Source organism: Debaryomyces hansenii (assembly GCF_000006445.2).
Source record: "Debaryomyces hansenii CBS767 chromosome A complete sequence".
Taxonomy (NCBI): domain Eukaryota; kingdom Fungi; phylum Ascomycota; class Pichiomycetes; order Serinales; family Debaryomycetaceae; genus Debaryomyces; species Debaryomyces hansenii.
The window spans coordinates 25647-45074 of NC_006043.2; the positions used below are offsets into that span (position 1 = coordinate 25647).

The 19428-nt window shown below is 34.0% G+C and overlaps 11 protein-coding genes across 11 annotated transcripts; 4 read left to right on the forward strand and 7 right to left on the reverse strand. All coding sequences in view use genetic code 12, as the record gives it.

Annotated features, from left to right (window-relative positions):
- Positions 1-793: 793 nt before the first annotated feature.
- DEHA2A00308g (DEHA2A00308p) lies at positions 794-994 on the reverse strand (the record flags this gene model as incomplete). Its single annotated transcript, XM_456347.1, has 1 exon — positions 794-994. One exon carries the CDS (start codon positions 992-994, stop codon positions 794-796), a length of 201 nt encoding a protein of 66 aa, XP_456347.1.
- Positions 995-1109: 115 nt separating this feature from the next.
- Positions 1110-1316, reverse strand: DEHA2A00330g (DEHA2A00330p; the record flags this gene model as incomplete). The annotated part of the gene is made up of 1 exon (XM_456348.1): positions 1110-1316. One exon carries the CDS (start codon positions 1314-1316, stop codon positions 1110-1112), a length of 207 nt encoding a protein of 68 aa, XP_456348.2.
- Positions 1317-1634: 318 nt separating this feature from the next.
- DEHA2A00352g (DEHA2A00352p) lies at positions 1635-2189 on the reverse strand (the record flags this gene model as incomplete). The annotated part of the gene is made up of 1 exon (XM_456349.1): positions 1635-2189. The coding sequence occupies one exon, from the start codon at positions 2187-2189 to the stop codon at positions 1635-1637; it is 555 nt and encodes a 184-aa protein (XP_456349.2).
- A 2553-nt stretch (positions 2190-4742) lies between these two features.
- Positions 4743-5852, reverse strand: DEHA2A00374g (DEHA2A00374p; the record flags this gene model as incomplete). Its single annotated transcript, XM_456350.1, has 1 exon — positions 4743-5852. One exon carries the CDS (start codon positions 5850-5852, stop codon positions 4743-4745), a length of 1110 nt encoding a protein of 369 aa, XP_456350.2.
- A 653-nt stretch (positions 5853-6505) lies between these two features.
- DEHA2A00396g (DEHA2A00396p) lies at positions 6506-7231 on the forward strand (the record flags this gene model as incomplete). The annotated part of the gene is made up of 1 exon (XM_456351.1): positions 6506-7231. The coding sequence occupies one exon, from the start codon at positions 6506-6508 to the stop codon at positions 7229-7231; it is 726 nt and encodes a 241-aa protein (XP_456351.2).
- A 796-nt stretch (positions 7232-8027) lies between these two features.
- Positions 8028-8930, forward strand: DEHA2A00418g (DEHA2A00418p; the record flags this gene model as incomplete). The annotated part of the gene is made up of 1 exon (XM_456352.1): positions 8028-8930. The coding sequence occupies one exon, from the start codon at positions 8028-8030 to the stop codon at positions 8928-8930; it is 903 nt and encodes a 300-aa protein (XP_456352.2).
- Positions 8931-9418: 488 nt separating this feature from the next.
- On the reverse strand, positions 9419-10387 carry DEHA2A00440g (DEHA2A00440p; the record flags this gene model as incomplete). The annotated part of the gene is made up of 1 exon (XM_456353.1): positions 9419-10387. One exon carries the CDS (start codon positions 10385-10387, stop codon positions 9419-9421), a length of 969 nt encoding a protein of 322 aa, XP_456353.1.
- A 234-nt stretch (positions 10388-10621) lies between these two features.
- DEHA2A00462g (DEHA2A00462p) lies at positions 10622-11452 on the forward strand (the record flags this gene model as incomplete). Its single annotated transcript, XM_456354.2, has 1 exon — positions 10622-11452. One exon carries the CDS (start codon positions 10622-10624, stop codon positions 11450-11452), a length of 831 nt encoding a protein of 276 aa, XP_456354.2.
- A 1382-nt stretch (positions 11453-12834) lies between these two features.
- On the reverse strand, positions 12835-13731 carry DEHA2A00484g (DEHA2A00484p; the record flags this gene model as incomplete). The annotated part of the gene is made up of 1 exon (XM_456355.1): positions 12835-13731. The coding sequence occupies one exon, from the start codon at positions 13729-13731 to the stop codon at positions 12835-12837; it is 897 nt and encodes a 298-aa protein (XP_456355.1).
- A 2317-nt stretch (positions 13732-16048) lies between these two features.
- DEHA2A00506g (DEHA2A00506p) lies at positions 16049-17809 on the reverse strand (the record flags this gene model as incomplete). The annotated part of the gene is made up of 1 exon (XM_456358.1): positions 16049-17809. One exon carries the CDS (start codon positions 17807-17809, stop codon positions 16049-16051), a length of 1761 nt encoding a protein of 586 aa, XP_456358.1.
- A 960-nt stretch (positions 17810-18769) lies between these two features.
- DEHA2A00528g (DEHA2A00528p) lies at positions 18770-19195 on the forward strand (the record flags this gene model as incomplete). The annotated part of the gene is made up of 1 exon (XM_456359.1): positions 18770-19195. One exon carries the CDS (start codon positions 18770-18772, stop codon positions 19193-19195), a length of 426 nt encoding a protein of 141 aa, XP_456359.1.
- Positions 19196-19428: the final 233 nt, after the last annotated feature.

Consider the following 19428-nt stretch of genomic DNA (forward strand, 5'->3'; position numbering starts at 1 on the left):
TATTAATCTGTACTTAATTAATCCCTCAATGGTCTAATTACTATTTAAGAGGTTTTTGGTTTTCACTCTGTCTCTTTTTTTTAGTGGGAATACATTTAGCTGTATAATTCAAATCGAATTTTTACATTCTACATATAAATATCTCAGTTTGAACAGTTGTTATAAAAGTCTAAAATTCATAAACTAAATATTGAATCAGAAAATTAAATTAGCGAAGTTTAGAAAAGGAATTAAAAAATACCAGTGAAATAATGTCAAATTCGAAGTAGAAATAAGAAAACAACATATTCTAAGAACCAGCATATATATAATTTAGCTAAGACTAGAAGAAGAAGGCAGCAAAAGGAATAGCAGGTAAAAGTCAAGATGTTACTGGGGAAGTTGAAAGCGGCAGCGGTAATTTGAACTTAAACTTCTGGGACATCGGAAATAGCAGAGGACTGAGAAGCAGTCTCTTTTGGAGCACAAGATTATGCTAGAACGGAGTGACCAGTTTCATCAGTAGAAGTCTCTGGAGCTTGTGTGAGAGTAGTAGCATCGTCTGGGGTTCAGAAGTATATTCAGATGTGGTTGAGGTAAGGGAAGGTTCAGAAGTAGCTGCTTTATGTAACTCAGTAGAAATAGAAGCCTGAATGAGCTATTATAGACTTGGAACACCAGCACTAGAACATATAGAAAGTGCCAAGCTTATGGCAGAATCAACCTTGCCATCGTTAAAGTTTTCAGCAACACATTTAGCAACTGAGCTACCCCTGTTTGACACAACACAAAGACAATCTATATACCATTATGGTCATAACATGCAACCGGTGTCTTCTTCAACACATGGTCTAGCACATTCCGGAAGATTATTGTAAATGTTGTAAGCAAAGCCATTGATAGAAGCTGCCTTGGCAACAGAAGGAAAAGTCACACATTGGTTGGTAGTTTCAGCTTGAGCTGACGAAATGTAGAAAGTAATTACTGTGGTGGCCAATAAATCGAGAGATAACATTGTTTATAAGCGAAAGTGTTTTTTCTTGCAGCTTCGATTCAATAGCTGAAAATTTAACTACGACGTAAGTGGGTAAGGTCTTAGGTATATGAGCTCAACGTAAAATTCTAGGAATTTAGGAACAGTTTGAGATCCGATCGGGATTAAAAGTATTTAAAATTCTTGAACAACCTTTATATAGCTCTGATAATCGAACAATCAGCAGTCCGTATATAACAAAAAACCCGCATTTAATTTTACGATTGAAAAAAAAATTATCATCCGAAATATTAGAATTATTCTTATCTTCATCAATGTCTGCAGGCCAAGAGGTGTCACCCATAATTAATTCAAGCAAATTAGAATATATGTCTTCAAGTACGAATGTTACACAACCGACAGGTGGAAAAATATATTCCAGATTCAATGCTTGTTTTCTATGATATGCAAATACCTATGTAGTAATATCGTGTGGTTATGGTGTGTCGGCTCCAGGTGATGGATTCTTTAAGCCTGGTAAACTTAGCTTTCGTTTAACCGGTTAGTAGTACGTCTTTTTACAAATTTCATTTCCGAAATACGGTTGATAAAAATTGTTAATTTATTGTAAAACTTAAGAAGCTTAAATAACAGTAAGCATATATGTAAGTGACTTGTATAATCATAAGAATAAAGTGGCAAGAAGAACAACAATTACCGAGAGAATATCATAATTTGCACTCATCATAGCTAAGTTTTCGGTTGTGGATTCAGATCCCAGTTGAATCGACGACTCGCTGATACTTGTAGATGAAGCTGAGGAATCAGTGGTAGTAGCCTCCTGTTGTGCTTTTCCAGCAGCAGCTTCATTAAGTACAGCGGTGATAGATGCTGGGACTAAAAACATGTTAGCACCGACGCTCGAGCATAAGGAGAGAGCTAAACTTGTAGCACTGGCGACATCGTCTCCAGAGCATTTCGAAGCAAAGCATTCACCTATTAAGCCTGCCCATTGGGGCATAACACAAAAACATCCAGTATCCCAATATGGACATGGCGTATTGTCTGTAGGTATATCAACACATTCTTGACCACATTCGGGTAGTTTAGTATAAATTGGGTCAGCAAATCCGTTAATACTGGCAGATTTGGCAACGGAAGGATAAGTTGCCCAATTGTTAGCACGAGCTAAAGCAATAAAACTAGAATAAACTGTAACTAAGGATAAACATTTCATACTGTAAGATTGATATACGCCATGGCTTAAAATAAAAATTATTTTCAATTCTTCCTTGATCTTTATAACTAAACTAAAGATCTTATTTCAGTTTGAGGCATTTAGATTAATCAGATACTATTCTTGGCTCGCGTGCTTTATCTGCATTATCTGATTAAATAATGCTCACAAGAAAATAAAATAGCGAAACAGAAATACAAGGCTTGTATCGGGAATATGCTGTATACTTCAGGTTTTCCGAGTTATAATTGAATTTCTTTAATATAATTCAATGTATACATGCTAGATTTACTACGAGAGAGTAACCAATTTATAGTTTTTAGTAAAGTTAAGTATGGCGATTCCATATAGTCAGCAATATTTTGTCGAAAGAGACCGAAACAATCTTCTAGAATGGATGATATTTGCGATAGGTGTATTTGGTTTAATATTATTTGGTTTAATATTCCATTGGTTGCCTATATATACTAGGAGTAAAAGAGATGAGAATAAATTGGGACGTAGGTGGATGTTTCAATTTACAAAATTATGGGAAACACTTAATGGATGCGTGGGCATAAAATTCCCTTTTAAAAAAAAAACAAATTCTACTTCCAACCTAGTTTTTTTCTTCTAGGAGCCATATATGCTGCTATCAATGGAATATTTTGCGTTATCCAAACTGCAGATATTGACTATGAACCCAGATTTTATATTGTGGGTAAAAGAATTGGAAAGATTGCTATCGGAAATTTACCTATTCTTAATATTATGATACTTAAAAATGATTTAGTAACGGCCGTCACTGGATTACAACACGATAGGATCGAAATGATGCGTCACTGGGTAGGTAGACTTATTTGGTTGATGATAACCATACATATTTCGTTGACCGTTACTTATTGGATAGGGTTAGACTTCCAAGTTATGATTTATATACCGCCACAAATATTCGGAATGATTGCATAGCCACTATGTTTCTTTTAACTTGGGGAAGCATGAAATTTATCAGGAAATGGTCTTACGATTTTTTCCTACTTCAACATAAAATTTTATCAATTATTCTGCTTTTATTTGTATTCTTCCATAACATGAATGGAACTAAAGCAGCAGTAATTATTGCAGTACATATTGTCGTGGCTGATAGAATTGTTACTAGAATTATTGGTTTCGTTCACAAAAGTACTAGTCCTACAAAAGGTCTTGCCAATTTCAAAATATTAGATGATGACACAGTCGAAGTAGTTGTTCTGGTTAAAAACTTAATGAACCAAAATAAATGGTATGCAATGATCTTACCAAAAATTGGCTCATGGAATGTTGGTCAGCACGTTTATCTTACTGTGAGTAAAATCAGCCGATTACAGTATCACCCTTTCACAATTGCAAGCATGCCTAGTACGGGTGATATTAGATTGGTTATAAGGAAACAAAATGGATTCACAAAGATTGATAAAGAGAGTCAAAAAACTTGAACTAGATGAAGAACAAGATGAGGATAAAGTTAAGTTAGTTGCATTATTCGCTGGTCCTTATCGAGGTAAGCATCAGCCCTTAATTACTTTTGATTCGTTATTATTTCTTAGTACTGGTGCTGGATCTTCTTTTACATTTCCCTTAGCCTTGGATCTTTTAGAAACAATCAGACAACGAGATTTAGAATGCGATTATTTGCATAGTCCTAAGAGAGCAATAGTCAGGATTGTCTGGGTGATCAGACACTTGGAGAACATAAATTGGTATAAAGATATTTTGATACACTCAACCAAATATTTAGAGTCCAACCGTTTATCCATAGACGTATATGTTACCAGACCAAAACCAAAAATATTAACATACAAAGATGTTATTGAAGAATCTTCAAACACAGGGCCCTCAAAAGAATTCTCCACAGAAAATGATAAAGGATTCTCCTTTGAAATGTCTACTTTCGAAGTAAAAGAGAAACCAGAACTTAATCAAAAGCATCGTCAAAGGGAAGAATTCAAGATTTTGAACAAACAACTGATCTCACTAATTCTTCAAACTCAAACTTAACCTCCATAATCTCTGACCTATCAAATATAACAGTATATTATATTAGACCAACTGCCGCTTCATTGATAAGTCCAGCGGTGAACCACTTATGCGAAGAAAATATTGCGGGGGGTTTGAAGTCGTTGGCAGTAGTTGGTTGTGGACCAAAGCTGCTTTCCCATCAAATAAAAGAGGAATGTCAAAGAAACATGGAAGAAAAATGCTCCAGATATTTATTGCTATACTGAGAGATTTGAAATTGTATATATTTTATAGAAAGCGTTGTTACATACTTAGATATATTCACGCAATTTTGCAATTTTTCTTATATATGGAGCACCATATAACCTGATTTATAATTTGACAAAGTTAGAAGATATTAAATCGTTAATTTTTGACCCATCACAGGCCTCTGAGAGTAATTAAACTGACATGAGTATTTAAAATTTTCTGATTATAAAATATGTAATACAAAAATGTATAAACAAGAGTTTTTTATTTTCGTATACGAATATTTCTTTGTGACCAATTTCAGGTAGAATGATCATTAAATTAACTTCATCCTTTGAAAGTGTTTTGATCTGATTTACCGTCAGCTTTGTTAGAATAACTTGAGTCTTGAGATTTGGTTTCTGTTAACTCTGATTCACCCATTCGTTGACTCCTAGATCCTACATAACCCTTATTTTTACCAAAGATACCTAACTTAATTGAATTCGATGATTTGTTAATAGCGTTTTTTCTCTTCTTCAAAAGATAGTAAAATACCGCCCCAGCTATTAAAAATATCAGGAAAACAGGGACAACAACTGCAGGAACAATAATCTTAGCTTTATTACTGCTTCCTCCATCATCTTTTTTATCACTACTATCATTCTCGTCATTATTATCTGAAGGAACTCGTGATATTTTGGTGTAGGCATCACCCTTCGAAGAAATAAGTCTCACCACCGGTCCAATAGCCGTATCTTCCTCTTCAGAATCTGTATCGGAAGTTCTAAATGGAGAAAGATATATTTGTGCATAACCATCCATATCTGAATCAATATCAGAAGATTCTATAGTCCAAGCATAGAAGCCATCTTTATTTTCTAGCCAATCTGAAGTTTCAATTGGGCTGGTACTTTCATTATTAGGAAAAGGCCGAACCTTAATTTTGACTTTACTGATTCCTTCAGAATCATTATCAGGGTTGAAATATAGTGGATCCCAAGTTATCCAATATGTTTCATCAACAACGAATTCAGCACCTTCACCTATACAGAATGGATTTCCATCAGCTACTCTATCTCCCATACAACGTAGTACGGGAGGAGCCGCTAATGGAGTTGGAAAATTAGTATTTGTTGGGGTTGGTGAAGGACTAGTGGTCTTCCCATCTTTTACAGTGGGTGTAACTTTATAAGGGACACCTGAGCTATCGAGGGATACCCATGGTGTGGTCTCATCACCAATTGGTGATGCTGAGACTGTGGCACCATCAAATGCAAATGGAGTAATGGTAGTATGTTTAGTTCCTGTTATTGTAGTCCATACTTCTTTCTCAAGTGTCGTGGTTTTGGAAGCCCTCTTTTCTAAATATTTGACCAAATCTTCTTTATGCAAAGGTAGTAAAAGACTTAATACAGTTTCAATCCAAAAGACTAAGAATAAATTAGATAATTTCATGATTGGATAAATTTATAGGCAGATTTATAATAAGGTTAAATAACAGAAAACCGGGAACTTGAAGCACTATATACACTTTAAGTGATAGACTCAGAGAAATTATTTAGTCCCCAATATCATACAGAGGAAAATGAATCGCCTAAAATCTGATATTTGAAAAGGCCGAGAACTTACTTTACCCCATTAAACCCGATAGGTTAAATTTGAAAGCTTGAGAGTAAGTACATAATTGCCAAGTACAGGTAGGAATTTCTTTCTTTTCTTTTCTACCGTAATGTGTATTTCTTAAGAGCAACTTACCGACTGTTTAAATTTTCGTTACAGGTCATATACCGATGTTCAAGTCTACGATTGGCTTAGGATCGATGCAATAGATAATGCATGCATGATTACAAGGATTTGCTTTTTATCTACGCGAGACTTGGCTGCAGGACCTTTTTCTTGGAATTATTTTCCGAGATAAATGTGGAGAGGCACACCATAAGGCATGCTTAATCTGATAATTTATACGAGTAATAGTAATTCAAGAATATTGTATAGAGGACTAAATGAAAAAAAAGCTTAGATGCAGATACATATATATATATGCATTGTGTTCGGTGTTTGAATCATTTCCATTCTTTTTAGACTACTGAAAGAATTCTATCTAGAGCATGGTTCGTATTATTCCCTTGATTATAGGTTTGATATCGTCTGCCATTTGTGTCTCTTCGTCATCTTTTGAATTTGTCCTAAGTTCATTGAATCTCGATTCCGAGATTCAGTTTGATACATATTCTCTACTTAAATACAATGGAGAAGGCATAGTTGGATTATATGCTGATTGTGATACTTGCTACAATTTTACAGGACTCATTACGGATGAAGGTTATTTTGAAATTACTGAAAGTTCTGAAGGAGTATTTGCTAATTCGAGATATTTAAATATTGATCAAACTACTGGTTTGTTCACAGTTAATGAAACTGCAGATACCAATGTGTATGTTATCAGCACCCACCTTTTATACACAAATAGTCTGGTAGATTACACTATTCTTGAAGTTGAGGAGAATAAAACGTATCATCTTTATTTCCTGGATATAAAGTTTGATGTAGCTGATTTAGGTAACAGTTTTTCCTCCATATTGAACACGATTTATCCTAATGGTAGCACTTATATTTCTTACAGTCCGACGGATGCCTCTGAGACTGCTTCAATTTCCAGTATTGACAATGTTTCTCCCTCTACTAAGACTGCATCTGCATCATCAGCAAGTTCGTATACAACTGATCAAAGTTCATCATCAACAGCTGGAGTTTCTTATCAGTACAAGAAAGATATTGGAGTATCAGGTTTAGTTACATTAGCTTTTGGTTATGTTCTCATCTATGGTTTCTAATTCTCACAACTTCATTCCCACATTTGTTCCGTAGTTTTATAAATTTTAAAAGGTGAATACTTTACATCTTGAATATACATGTGTTATTTCTTAATACATAACGGAGGGAACAAATGGAGCAGAAAAACGTGTATTTTATTCAGCTTTGGTATATTTTGGTATATTGATAAATTAACTCCGCTGGGTAAAAGACATAATTCAAATATGAGATTATGTATTAAATTATTGAATTATGGTTTTACTTAGCCTTCGACGATTAGAAAAAAATACTCTGTAGTAATTATTTTGTGGCTAGTACTCAGATAATAATTCACAAGCTTGAAATATGGTTAGCATTGTAGCCGTTGAGCCATTTAGGTGGAGATAGTGTTGCACCCAAGTATATCTGAATCAATTTTAATATACTTTAATCCTGCATAGTTATTAAATTTCAAAAGCATTCTAGGGTATCGCCTAAATCAGTGGGGAAAGAAGGCTTTATTTTTTTGATTCGTTACACAATGTAAGACCTGCAATCCCTACATATTCGTATAAAAACGGGTTCAATTACAGAAACAATTTCAAATCTACCAGAAATGTGAAAGAAATCATGGTAAAATCGTAAACCATAATGTTAGGAAATTTGTGTGTCAAATTGAGGCTTAAATAATATTTTATGCTGAAAGACAAAATAGGTCAGGGAAATCATCAAACAATTTTTATTCTTTACGATTGCGATAAGGATTTTCAAATTTTCACAATTACCCAAAAAAAAGGCTCCTGATTATTTATTTTAAAGTCTTACAAACGTTTATTAATGCCAAACAAAGAAACTAGAAACGTACGGTCTTTAAGAAAAAGGGTTAAGAAAGAGTATACAGAAGATGATGATGAGTATTATGAGGAAACCCCGAAAGAAAAGAAGGCAAAGCTCGTCAAAACATCTAGCAAAAAGGGTGCGCCGAGCAGTTACTCTGGTGATTCCAAGGAAGTATTGGGCAATAATTCCTTCGAGAAGGCAATAGCACTATTTGAAAAGACAGATCCTGCTTTATCAGACTTTATTAAAAGTTGTGACGATCCAAATACATTGATGGATGTTAAGATGAATGCGTATCAAACACTTGTTAAAATAATAATATCACAGCAACTATCTACAAGTGCAGCACGTTCAATAATGACAAAATTTATTAAACTTTTTCTTAAAGAAGGCGAGTCAACTGAGCCCGATCATCAATTCAAGGCACATCCTCATTTTCCAACACCTGAAATTGTTAAAGAAACTTCTCCAGAAAGATTGAGATCAGCAGGTATATCGTTTAGGAAAGCAGGGTATTTGCTTATTATTTCGGAAAAGTTTTCAGATAAAAATTATCTATTGAATGATGATAAGAAATTAAATGATATGTCTAATGAAGATATAGCAAGATTGTTGATAGATCTTAAAGGGATTGGCCCCTGGGCTGTAGACATTTTTCTCTTGCTATATATGAAGAGATCGGATATTTTTCCTATTAGTGATGCAGGCATTAGAAAAGGATTAAGTATGCTTATACAAAATACACTGGGTAAGAAAGGAAAGAAGTTAAACTATTTATCCATAGAAGAAATGGAAAAATATTCTGAAAATTGGAAACCTTACCGAAGTGTTGCATCTTGGTATTTAATGAAGGTGTCATCGCCAGAGCGGGTAAAAGGCTATCTTAAGATTAGAGAATAGTCTAGTTCTAACACTAACTTGGTACACATTGGTAATTATTCACATATAATTATTGTAACGTATAAATGAACTGCAAAAACTTATTGTTTTTTTTATTGATAATGAAATAAAGCTATCTCAAAATAGATAGAACCGCGATACAAAATCCAGTATCTTATTATTCCGTTGGTAGTAAAATGCTTTATTTATGATTCTTTTCTACATAATTCTACAATATAGGACGAGAAACGTTATTATGTTCATTCGAATCTTTATATTAACACGATATCGGTTGACCAAAAGCTCTGTATAAGTCTCATTGATTAATAGTTCTGGCTTCGAAATAGATAGTCATGGACCTCAACTTTATTACCATTACATATACCCATAATCAATAAAGTTATAACTTTTCGGATTACAAAGTAACCTTTATCTTTATGTATCATATTAGATTAACTTTATGTATAACTTTATAATCATCAGCTACCGTATCTCATTTGCCTGGAGGATCATAACTTTGGAATACCAGGAGCATCGGATCCTAGCAAAGTTTCCTTTGAGATAAAGCTTAAACCCTCTTGTCTAATACTTGCCACCATAGTACCATCTAACGTATATATAAAGCAATTAACCAATACTCGGTTATTCACCATCCTATCGTAACTCCAGCTCATAAACATCCATTGAGTAGGATCAAAGTTGACATCATGAAAGTTAACACAATGATCCAATGAAATATTAACATCCTTCATCATACCAGGTCCTATTGGATGTCCCAAGGCCCTATAAATTGAAGGTAGATAGAAACTATCCGAAATATAACTTAATAGAAGGAATTTTGATTTTATTACGTCTTTGGCAACCGTGAGGTCATCATTAACTCGAAAGAACATGCCGAATTCTCTATCAGATAAAGAAACATTTTTATAATTTGGAGGAAGTCTAGTGTCGAAGAATTCCGGTGGTAAAGCGTGATGAAAAAATTCATGGGTATGCTCTATGTAATTAATGTTATCGATCGTTTTAACGTATTTATCGAAGTAAAAATTTGGTTTCTTTTGGAAATCCAAAGAAAATTTACCCTCTTCAAGACTTTTATGATCTGAACGAAGTTTATTTCTGTCATTTTTTTTTGAAAATGACATCATGTAGACGACGCATAATGCATTCGTCTCAGTTTGATAACATTCGACAGTTCTATTGCAAAAGTTCTTACCATCATTAGTTTTTTTCACTTCATATCTTATTACCGATCCATTATTGCCTACTTTCAAAAAGTAAGCATGAAGCGAGTTCGGGGTAAATTCTTCACCTGGTATTGTCTTCCAAGCAGCATACATAGCTTGAGAAATAAATTCTCCGCCATAAACACTTCTGTTTTGTTCAAGAAACTTCTCCAATGGACGGGCCCCTTCGTAAACAGTATCAGATTTCTCAATTAATTCAAAACGGTTCTCAATCCTTGTTCCAGGTTTCATTTCATATCTTATTTTGTTAAGGATCGGTAAATGTCTATAAGACGATCGAGGCTAGTCAGCTATCAATTTATATGCCAACGCTTTGGCTCACATAAAATTGAAACCTCGGTTTGTCGGTTAAAGCGATTGCGAATATAATTCTCTCCGCATTTTAAAAAACTATAAATTTCGAATATCGAGAAGAAGTTTATTTATTCTTACTAACCTCTTACGGAAGCTTACATTGATTTAATAATGTCGGAAGGTAAAGATATTCTCTATGAGGTCAGAGAGAAAGTAACAATTATAACTTTGAATAACCCCAAAAAATTGAATTCCTTGGATAAACCTCAATATATCTTATTAGCTAAATTGATGGAGAAGGCTGATAAGGAAGAAGGCACGGTATTAACCATTCTTCAATCAACAGGAAGATATTTTAGTGCAGGGGCTCAGCTTGGAGGTAAAGACATGCTTAATTTAGACCCGTCGGTTTTGTTGAGCCATGAGTATTGGTTAAATGAATTTGTATCGAAAAATGTCTTTTTGACTGATGTATTTCACAACCATACAAAGGTATTAGCTGCTGCGGTAAACGGTCCTATAATTGGTGTGAGTGCAGCAATGGTAGCATTGTGCGACTTAGTGTATGTTATGGATGAAACCAAAATGCACATCATAACCCCATTTACAGCTTTAGGATTAGTTGCAGAAGGAGCTAGTAGTTCCACATTTTTCTTGCGTTTAGGTTGGTCTAAGGCTGCGGAAGCAATAATTTTAGCGAAACCAATACCAGGTACAGAATTGAATAAGTTAGGATTCATTAACAAATCGTATCATGAGACCAATTTTGACTCTGTAGAACAATTTAATCAGAAGGTTCACGATGATTTAGTTTCTCAATTCAGTGGTTTGTATGAGCCATCCATATTAGCTAACAAACAGTTGTTAAAGGCCAATAGAGACCAATTGATTAATAGTGCTAGTTCTAGAGAAGTAATCAAAACTTTCAATAATTTTGTGCAGGGAATTCCTCAACTGAGGTTCATGGAAAAAATGCAACAAGCTAGAGAGAACAAAATGTAAAAATACTTCAAGCAATGAAGTGGATCGCGATTGCAATATTGATCGTGTCAAAGGGCTAACTTCGAGCTTTTGAAAGAGTATACCAGTTGTCAGTTATCACTGAAAATCTCTCGGACATTAATTTATAAACTATAATATATGACACTATTATTTGGTCTTGTTAAAATTAATTCTAAATCAGAATCTCTAATTTCTTGTTCAAGTTAGATTCAGTAAAGTCAGGTGTAACTTGTATTTAATCCCTTGATCAATCAAAAACGGCAGAGATCAGAAGTGATAAGTTCAGATCAGATTGTCGTGACAACTTGATAGTACTCTTAAAATAATCGAAATAGTTTCGTAAATGTTTTTTTTGAAGTATTTGGCTATTTATTTCAAAAAACATAGCTAAGAAACTAATTAAAGTGCTCAAAATTCCCGATCACTCAAGTAAGATCTATTCTTTTTTTCATTTATACGTACAAAAATAGACATTACCAGATACAGATATGTTATTTACTGGGTGTATATAGGGATAACTGGGAAACTTTGAATCAGGTGGAAATATGGAAGGGAACTTGAGAAAGCAAAGAATAGAACGAACAATTTTAATATTTGAGAAGAGAAGATCAGATTTCGAACATTTTTTTTATTGTTCACAAGCCTTCGTACTAAATGTGATTAAATGATAAGGTGAATAGCGATCTAAAGAGATTATGTATCTTATTTATATGCTTAATTCTGCATTATGTCACAGGTTATAGTTTCTACGGGAGATCAAGTGGTGGATCAGTAAGGATTGTGTAGGATAATACTACTATTGAAATTGATACCGTGTCAAATTAGCCAAGTGCTTAATTATTCCATTAAGAGTCCCAGAAATACAAATTTCATAAATTCATAAAGCTCTATGTAAGTCAACAGCCGGTAAGCATTCATCAGGTAAAACATTTTACAGGCTTTGGCTAAAGAAACTTTTTGTTTTTGACCGCCCATTAAAGAGTTTTAATATATAACGGTATATTTGATCGAATAATGAAACTACACAATTCCATAATTGATTATCGGTTTTGGTTATGCCCGTGTTTATATTAATTGAATTTGAAGTATTTGAATAAGCCATAGTGAAAATGATGGTGCAAAATTAAGATGTCACATTTAATTCATACAAAAAAAATAGGCAAAGGTTTCCTGAAACTAGCATTATGAGGCTTTCCTGATAGCAATAGGTCCATATGCCATTACACACCTTGGTGCACTCAATCCTAGCCATTGCTTTTGAGTTCGTAGAAATTTCTACACTCCGATTACTCAAATAATAGAATAATTTTATTAAACATCGACAACTACATTGACATTTGAAATAAAAAAACATTGATTAGAAACTATTGATAATACTACGTTTAGATTTGAAAATTGGACCTTTTCATAGCAATAGGAGGTTTATAAAAATGTTCCTTACCATCTTGATCCTTCCAGTGCTCCTTACCTTCATGATCCTTCCAGTGTTTCTTGCCATCTTTGTCATTCCAGCAGTCGTTACCATCGTGATCTTTCCAGTGTTCTTTACCATCCTTATCATTCCAGTGCTCCTTACCTTCATGATCCTTCCAGTGTTTCTTGCCTTCATGATCCTTCCAGTGCTCCTTACCTTCATGATCCTTCCAGTGCTTCTTGCCATCTTTGTCATTCCAGCAGTCGTTACCTTCATGATCTTTCCAGTGTTCTTTACCATCCTTATCATTCCAGTGCTCCTTACCTTCATGATCTTTCCAGTGCTTCTTGCCATCTTTGTCATTCCAGCAGTCGTTACCATCGTGATCTTTCCAGTGTTCTTTACCATCGTGATCCTTCCAGTGTTCCTTACCTTCATGATCTTTCCAGTGTTTCTTGCCTTCATGATCCTTCCAGTGCTTCTTGCCATCTTTGTCATTCCAGCAGTCGTTACCATCGCGATCTTTCCAGTGTTCTTTACCATCATTATCATTCCAGTGCTCCTTACCTTCATGATCTTTCCAGTGCTTCTTGCCATCTTTGTCATTCCAGCAGTCGTTACCATCGTGATCTTTCCAGTGTTCTTTACCATCATTATCATTCCAGTGCTGTTTACCTTCGTGATCCTTCCAGTTTTTTTTGCCCGACCATGGCATATGATCGGACAAAAAGTCCTTTAATCCAAAAGATCTTGAATCAAGCTGTTTCTTGACCACAATCTCCGCTTGGCTTTCAGTAATGGTGTTGGCATTTTGACTAGTAGCTAATGCAGCTAAACTGATTAAAATCACAGTGTCAAATTTCATTGAACTTGGAATTTATTGAGAGAATTGAAAGAATTGAAAGAATAATTGAATTCAAGTTAGGCAGAATGATAGACTTAAATACTTTTTCGCTAACACTGTTACACTGTGCGATGCAAGCAATCAAGGGCTAGGATGCTATTATATTTTAAATTGGCAGGTGCAAGCATAATAGGGTACTGTAGTGATTGTAATCTAGTCTTAACCAGCTTTGGCTTATATTGTTTTGGTGAAGGAATAATCCCAGAAGTGGCGATACTTTTTATTGCTAAAATATTCTAAATGCTGCACTTCTATGTATTGGAATTGAGATTTTTTTGGAAATTATTAGAATCAAACTTTCTAATATCACTCGCAAATGTGCAACTCTCACGTCTAAAATGAGCTAATAGTTTAGTTCGAATACATTGTATTACATACACAAGCAGAAAATTTTCGTTCCGTTAAAGTATCAAACCCTAATTAAGTCGTCTTCTTAAGTACGGCCTCATATAAGTATTTATATGCTACCCTCTGTACATCATAATCTAGCAACTCCTTGTAATAAGAATACAATAAACTTGCTTTCCATCTCTCATTTACATTTATTTTAGCAACTAAAAGTCTATATTTACATTAAGCGGCAAACTTTTAAAACAGTTCTTACTAAAGCTGGTTTCTCGAAATAGCAAATCTAAAAATATAAAGTATTCAAACGAAGTTACTAGTAATGAGGCTTCGTTAATTTGAACTTTTATTAGAACGAAAAGCATATGAAGCTTAAAATGGGTTTTATACTGTTTCACTTAGCTTGTAATCTATTTTTAATTTCTATGAACAAAGCAATTTAAAAGCTTCTAATTAATCTAAACAAGTTAACCGCATAAAATCAGACTCTGCCGTATCTAGAATTGTATGTAACGTAACTGAAAGACTAGCAATAGTTGCGGAAGCTATTCTCACTTGACTATTCAGGCGGATTTGTAATTCATACGTATGAATTGTTGCCCTTTGTTGAAAGCAGAAGAGATTTAGGGGAAGAGAATGGATATGTAGCTATATTATGTAATTGAAATATTGTACAACTGTTTATTGTAAGAAAAATGAAGCTTTAAGTTAACATTTTGGAATAATTATTATATTCGCGATTAACATGGCGACGGTGGAGTACTTTAAAGCTCAAGTCATCTCTCCATTATCCAGGTGTTCCCAGAACAATATTCACTCATTCTTCATAGTATTTGAAACAACAACTTTATGAGATTGCGGTATTCCCTTATATTCCGAAATAATTCGAAATGAACTGTTCTATTTTTCGTCTGATTATGAATGATGTATATCTTCGGTAATGTAAAGCATAAAGCATGTCCTATCTTTCAAAGAAAGAGAGGTAACAGCTTCGTTTTGATAGTAAATAAATACCCTGAGACATCCTTGTTAGGTTATCGAATTATTCGCTTTCCTTGAATAATAGATGCATTAAAGATTAAATGTTTGTTGTCTCAATTGTTTCTTTTTGTATACTTTCTTAATTTTTCCTTTGGAGACTTATTAAACAAGGGTCTTGTCTGCGCGAAGGAGCGGATGTGGTTGCAAAAGCCTTCTATACTTTCAAATCGATAGCAAGCCAACGGTACTAACATGGATCTGAGTAATATTGAAAAATTGTTAATTCAACTAACTTCTTCTAGTATCATCAGGTCAGTCCCTTTAGCTTCTTTTGTGTATTAGCATTCTAATTCTTTTGCATCTTATGTATTAGCAAACCTCAATGAAAACTTCTTGGTCAATAAATTAGCAAAATAATCATATTTCTATTTTTGTTACCCTAACCGCAAGAATTTTTCTTCATCTTACATATACATTCAATATAACAACACATTCCATATTACATTAAAATTTTACTTCGTTATGACTTTTATGAAAACTATCTGAATATCTAAAAAATAAATAAAGAATATTATTAATATTATTTCCATATGATTGAAAACCTTAATGGAATATAGTTTATGTTTCCCTTCCGTGAAAAAGTTTTAGTTACGTTTGGAGAGAAGCACCACTAGTTTTTGTTTTTGCATTGCTCCATCTCTTGTTAAATTTACTATGCAATATCAATCAATCCTACCTTCCGTCTGATTGTATAGAAATTGGAATATAATAATGTGCAAGTGTATTACTATCTGATAAAATAATTATCTAAAGAAAACGTTTTATTAATATATTTTGTTGGCCAATGCCACATCGGATAAATATAAATTAGTTATGGATTATGAAATATAGAATCCTATTATGTTATGGTGATGATACTCAACGATATTTCAAGCGTTTGAGAATAATGCGATTAATTTATAGAGTCGGGGGAATAAGCATACTTTGAGTATGTTCTAATTCTTGCTCCATAATAGTAGAATCCAAATGGGATTGCACAACATGCCAAGGAAATGAATGCCATTAATGATGAGGCCCATTCATAGCCCAATCTGTGGTACATTTGAATAGTAAATAATGGGACACAAGCACCCCACATTGATCTGACGAACGTCTTTGCAGCTAAACCACTTGCTGCGAAGTGTTGATATGAATCAACAATATAGTTATTCGCTGGGTTATACAAACAAGTAAATCCAAAACCGACGGCAAGACCACTAAAGCACGGACCAGCCCACGAAACAGATGGATACGACGACCATGCAAACGAGAATAAACCAGCAGGAACGAACCAACAACTATACATCATTGGAATTAATCTTAATTCAGCTGGTGGTAACTCTCCTTTATCTCTATATACTTGAGCCCTTTTATTATAATCCCGATTGACAAATGGAGCTATAAGAGAAGAAATGACCACACCGACTCCGATTGGAATAAACATAACACCGACCATAGAATCACTCCATCCCTTACCTTCACCATACACCATAGGATAAGCAAAGAAAAACATATACAACAAACCATAGATGACCGACATATACAAAGTTATCAAGAAAATAATTAATTCACTTAATAAAATGAATGGACGTAAAAGCGATTCATTACAGACTTGTTTGAAATTTTTAATCTTCAATTCGACGATTGCTCTGTATCTATCATCACCAGTATTCTTTCTTAATTTTTTTGCTCTGCGTTTTAATATAGTGTTATGATGAGTCTCGGGAACTGCTAACGCAAATATAACGTAAAAAAATCCCGCTATAATTAAGAAACACCAATAAATCCATCTCCAAGTAGGGGCATTATCACCAAGTAAACCACCAAAAATTGGACCTACGACTGGACCCAAAAATGGGGCGGCTGAAAAGACAGCCATTGCAGCCCCTCTTTCCGATGCCTCCCATATGTCTGCTAATGAACCACCTATAAGGCACATAGGAGCGGAAAACGCTAAACCATCAATCAATCTACAAATGATTAATGTTTCAATGTTTTGAGCTAATGCGCAAGGAATAATGAATATGACGCCTAGGAATAATGTTCCCACATAAACAGGTTGTCTACCTATTTCTTCTGAGAGTGGTGCAAATAAACAAGGCCCGAACCCAAATCCAAGAACAAACATAGTAACCGATGCCAAAATAATAATTTCTTCGGTAACGCCAAAATACTCCTTTGGTCCACTGATATCACCGGTTACAATCGCAGAGCCTAAAGCAACAACAAAACAAATTATACCCAAGAGAAAGGTATAAAACCATTTTCTAGCTTTTGAAATATTTAATGGATTTTTTTTATCACCAGGGACAAACTCAACTAGTCTTAGACCCGTTTCTTGATCAATAGGGTATTTCCACGGATCTTTCTCATTAAAGCTTGAGTTTGGATCCGGGTGAGTTTCAATTCTCTTTAGATCAAGTGGTTCTTCTAACCCTCCTAATTTACCAGCACCTTCTTCTAGTTCTGAAACTATTCTTTCGACACCTTTATTATTGGAAATCAATTTGCTCAAGCTTTCTCTGTCTTCAATTTTGCTATTACTTCTTTGGCGTATCACTGGTTGCACATCCGCATTATGTCCTTCGAATGCATGAACCTTTTCACTATTGATACTTGTATCATCTATGAAAGTTTGAGAATCGTCCCTGAGTTTTGAACTTTGCATGCTCATAGTGCTATTATCTATAAAAAATTTATTTATCCAGAATTAGCTAAACCATGTTCAATTTATAAAATCGAGTATCTTAAAAAAAAAAAATATCCGAAACCATATTCCGGCTAAATCGATTTTTTTGTACGGAATTAACTATGTGCAATAATGACAGATCCTACGTTGTATCTTCATCACTGAAATTTTTTGTATTCTTAGTAATAATTATTCATTACTCTATTACGTATTGATACATATTGAACTAGTAAATCATGACGTTTATGGGTTTAATCTTTAATCGTTTATCAAGATAGAAATAGATCTCGAGAGATTGGTTATAATACGAGGTTCATAGCCGTACACCCGTTCGCATAATTGAACATAAATGGCCGGTTACATTTTATTCTTTTCCGCTTAGGCGCGGAAATCTTATTTTCAATGCACCTTACTAAATCATAAATAAGTTCTATTAAATAAAATAAAAATAACTATATAGTAAAATCGCAACTAAAGCTAAATGTTTACTATAGATATTTACACTTGGAGCTATATAAGCAATTTTGTTGGTCACAATCTTGGATAATCATTGGAACCTTCGATTCAGATATGTATTTTTACCATATTATTTATTCAGATGATTATACTTGCTTGGATTCCTGAGAAGATAGCTCACCATTCAAAGGCCCCTAATATCTACATGTGACCCATTTATATATTAATAAGTATTCCAGTCTATTGGTCATTTCAATTGACATTAAAGGAAGACGAATATAAGACTACCAACATCGTAAGAATAAGAAATATCGCTATGAATCTGTTTATTGCAAAGAAATTGATTCTTATATATATAGATATGGCTGATATTAATTTGACAAATAAAAGGTAAGTATTTAGTGCGGACTATCTTGTTCAATGCGTACGGGAGAAATTTTCATAAAATGTTTATTTTTTTCTATTCGTATTCGTATTCTTCATTAAATAATGAAATACGCAACTACGACAGTCACTATTGGCGGCACAACTTCAGATGGAGCTTATTCAAACAGCTTTCCAATTCAAACCCTTACTGCAATTGTCCCACAATCCGCTGATCTTGTAGTCGAACCTTATGGTATCTTTATCGCGGCCAGTCAAATCGACGATTTAGTCCCAAAATGGTCAGTGGAAAAATGGTATTCTCAAACGGCTACAATATGGCCAAGTGGCAAAACCTCAAACACTGAAGGTATTACATATGTAGAAAATGTCCCTCTTGGAGTCAACGAATATTTAGATGAAAACGGAATCTATCTTGATGCTACTAAGTTTAAAGGCAAAGACACCAGTGGAGGCAATCAAAGATTGGATAAATCCATGTTGTTTATCAGCCTTGTTATTGTATTGTTACTTGTTACTCTTACTGTTTGATATATCAACGAAGGGATCGTCCAATATCACAGATTTTATGGAACATAATCCATGAAGCTCATATGATAGAATAAAATAACTGTAAATAAAGTAGACAATTATTTTGAATTTTTTATAATTATTGCTAGGTTAGCTGTCTTCATCAGCATCCTTACAACCCTTAGAATAAATACAAAGATAGAATCTTGTCACCAAATGTCTAACGTTTCTGACAACTTATCGTAGAAGTACTT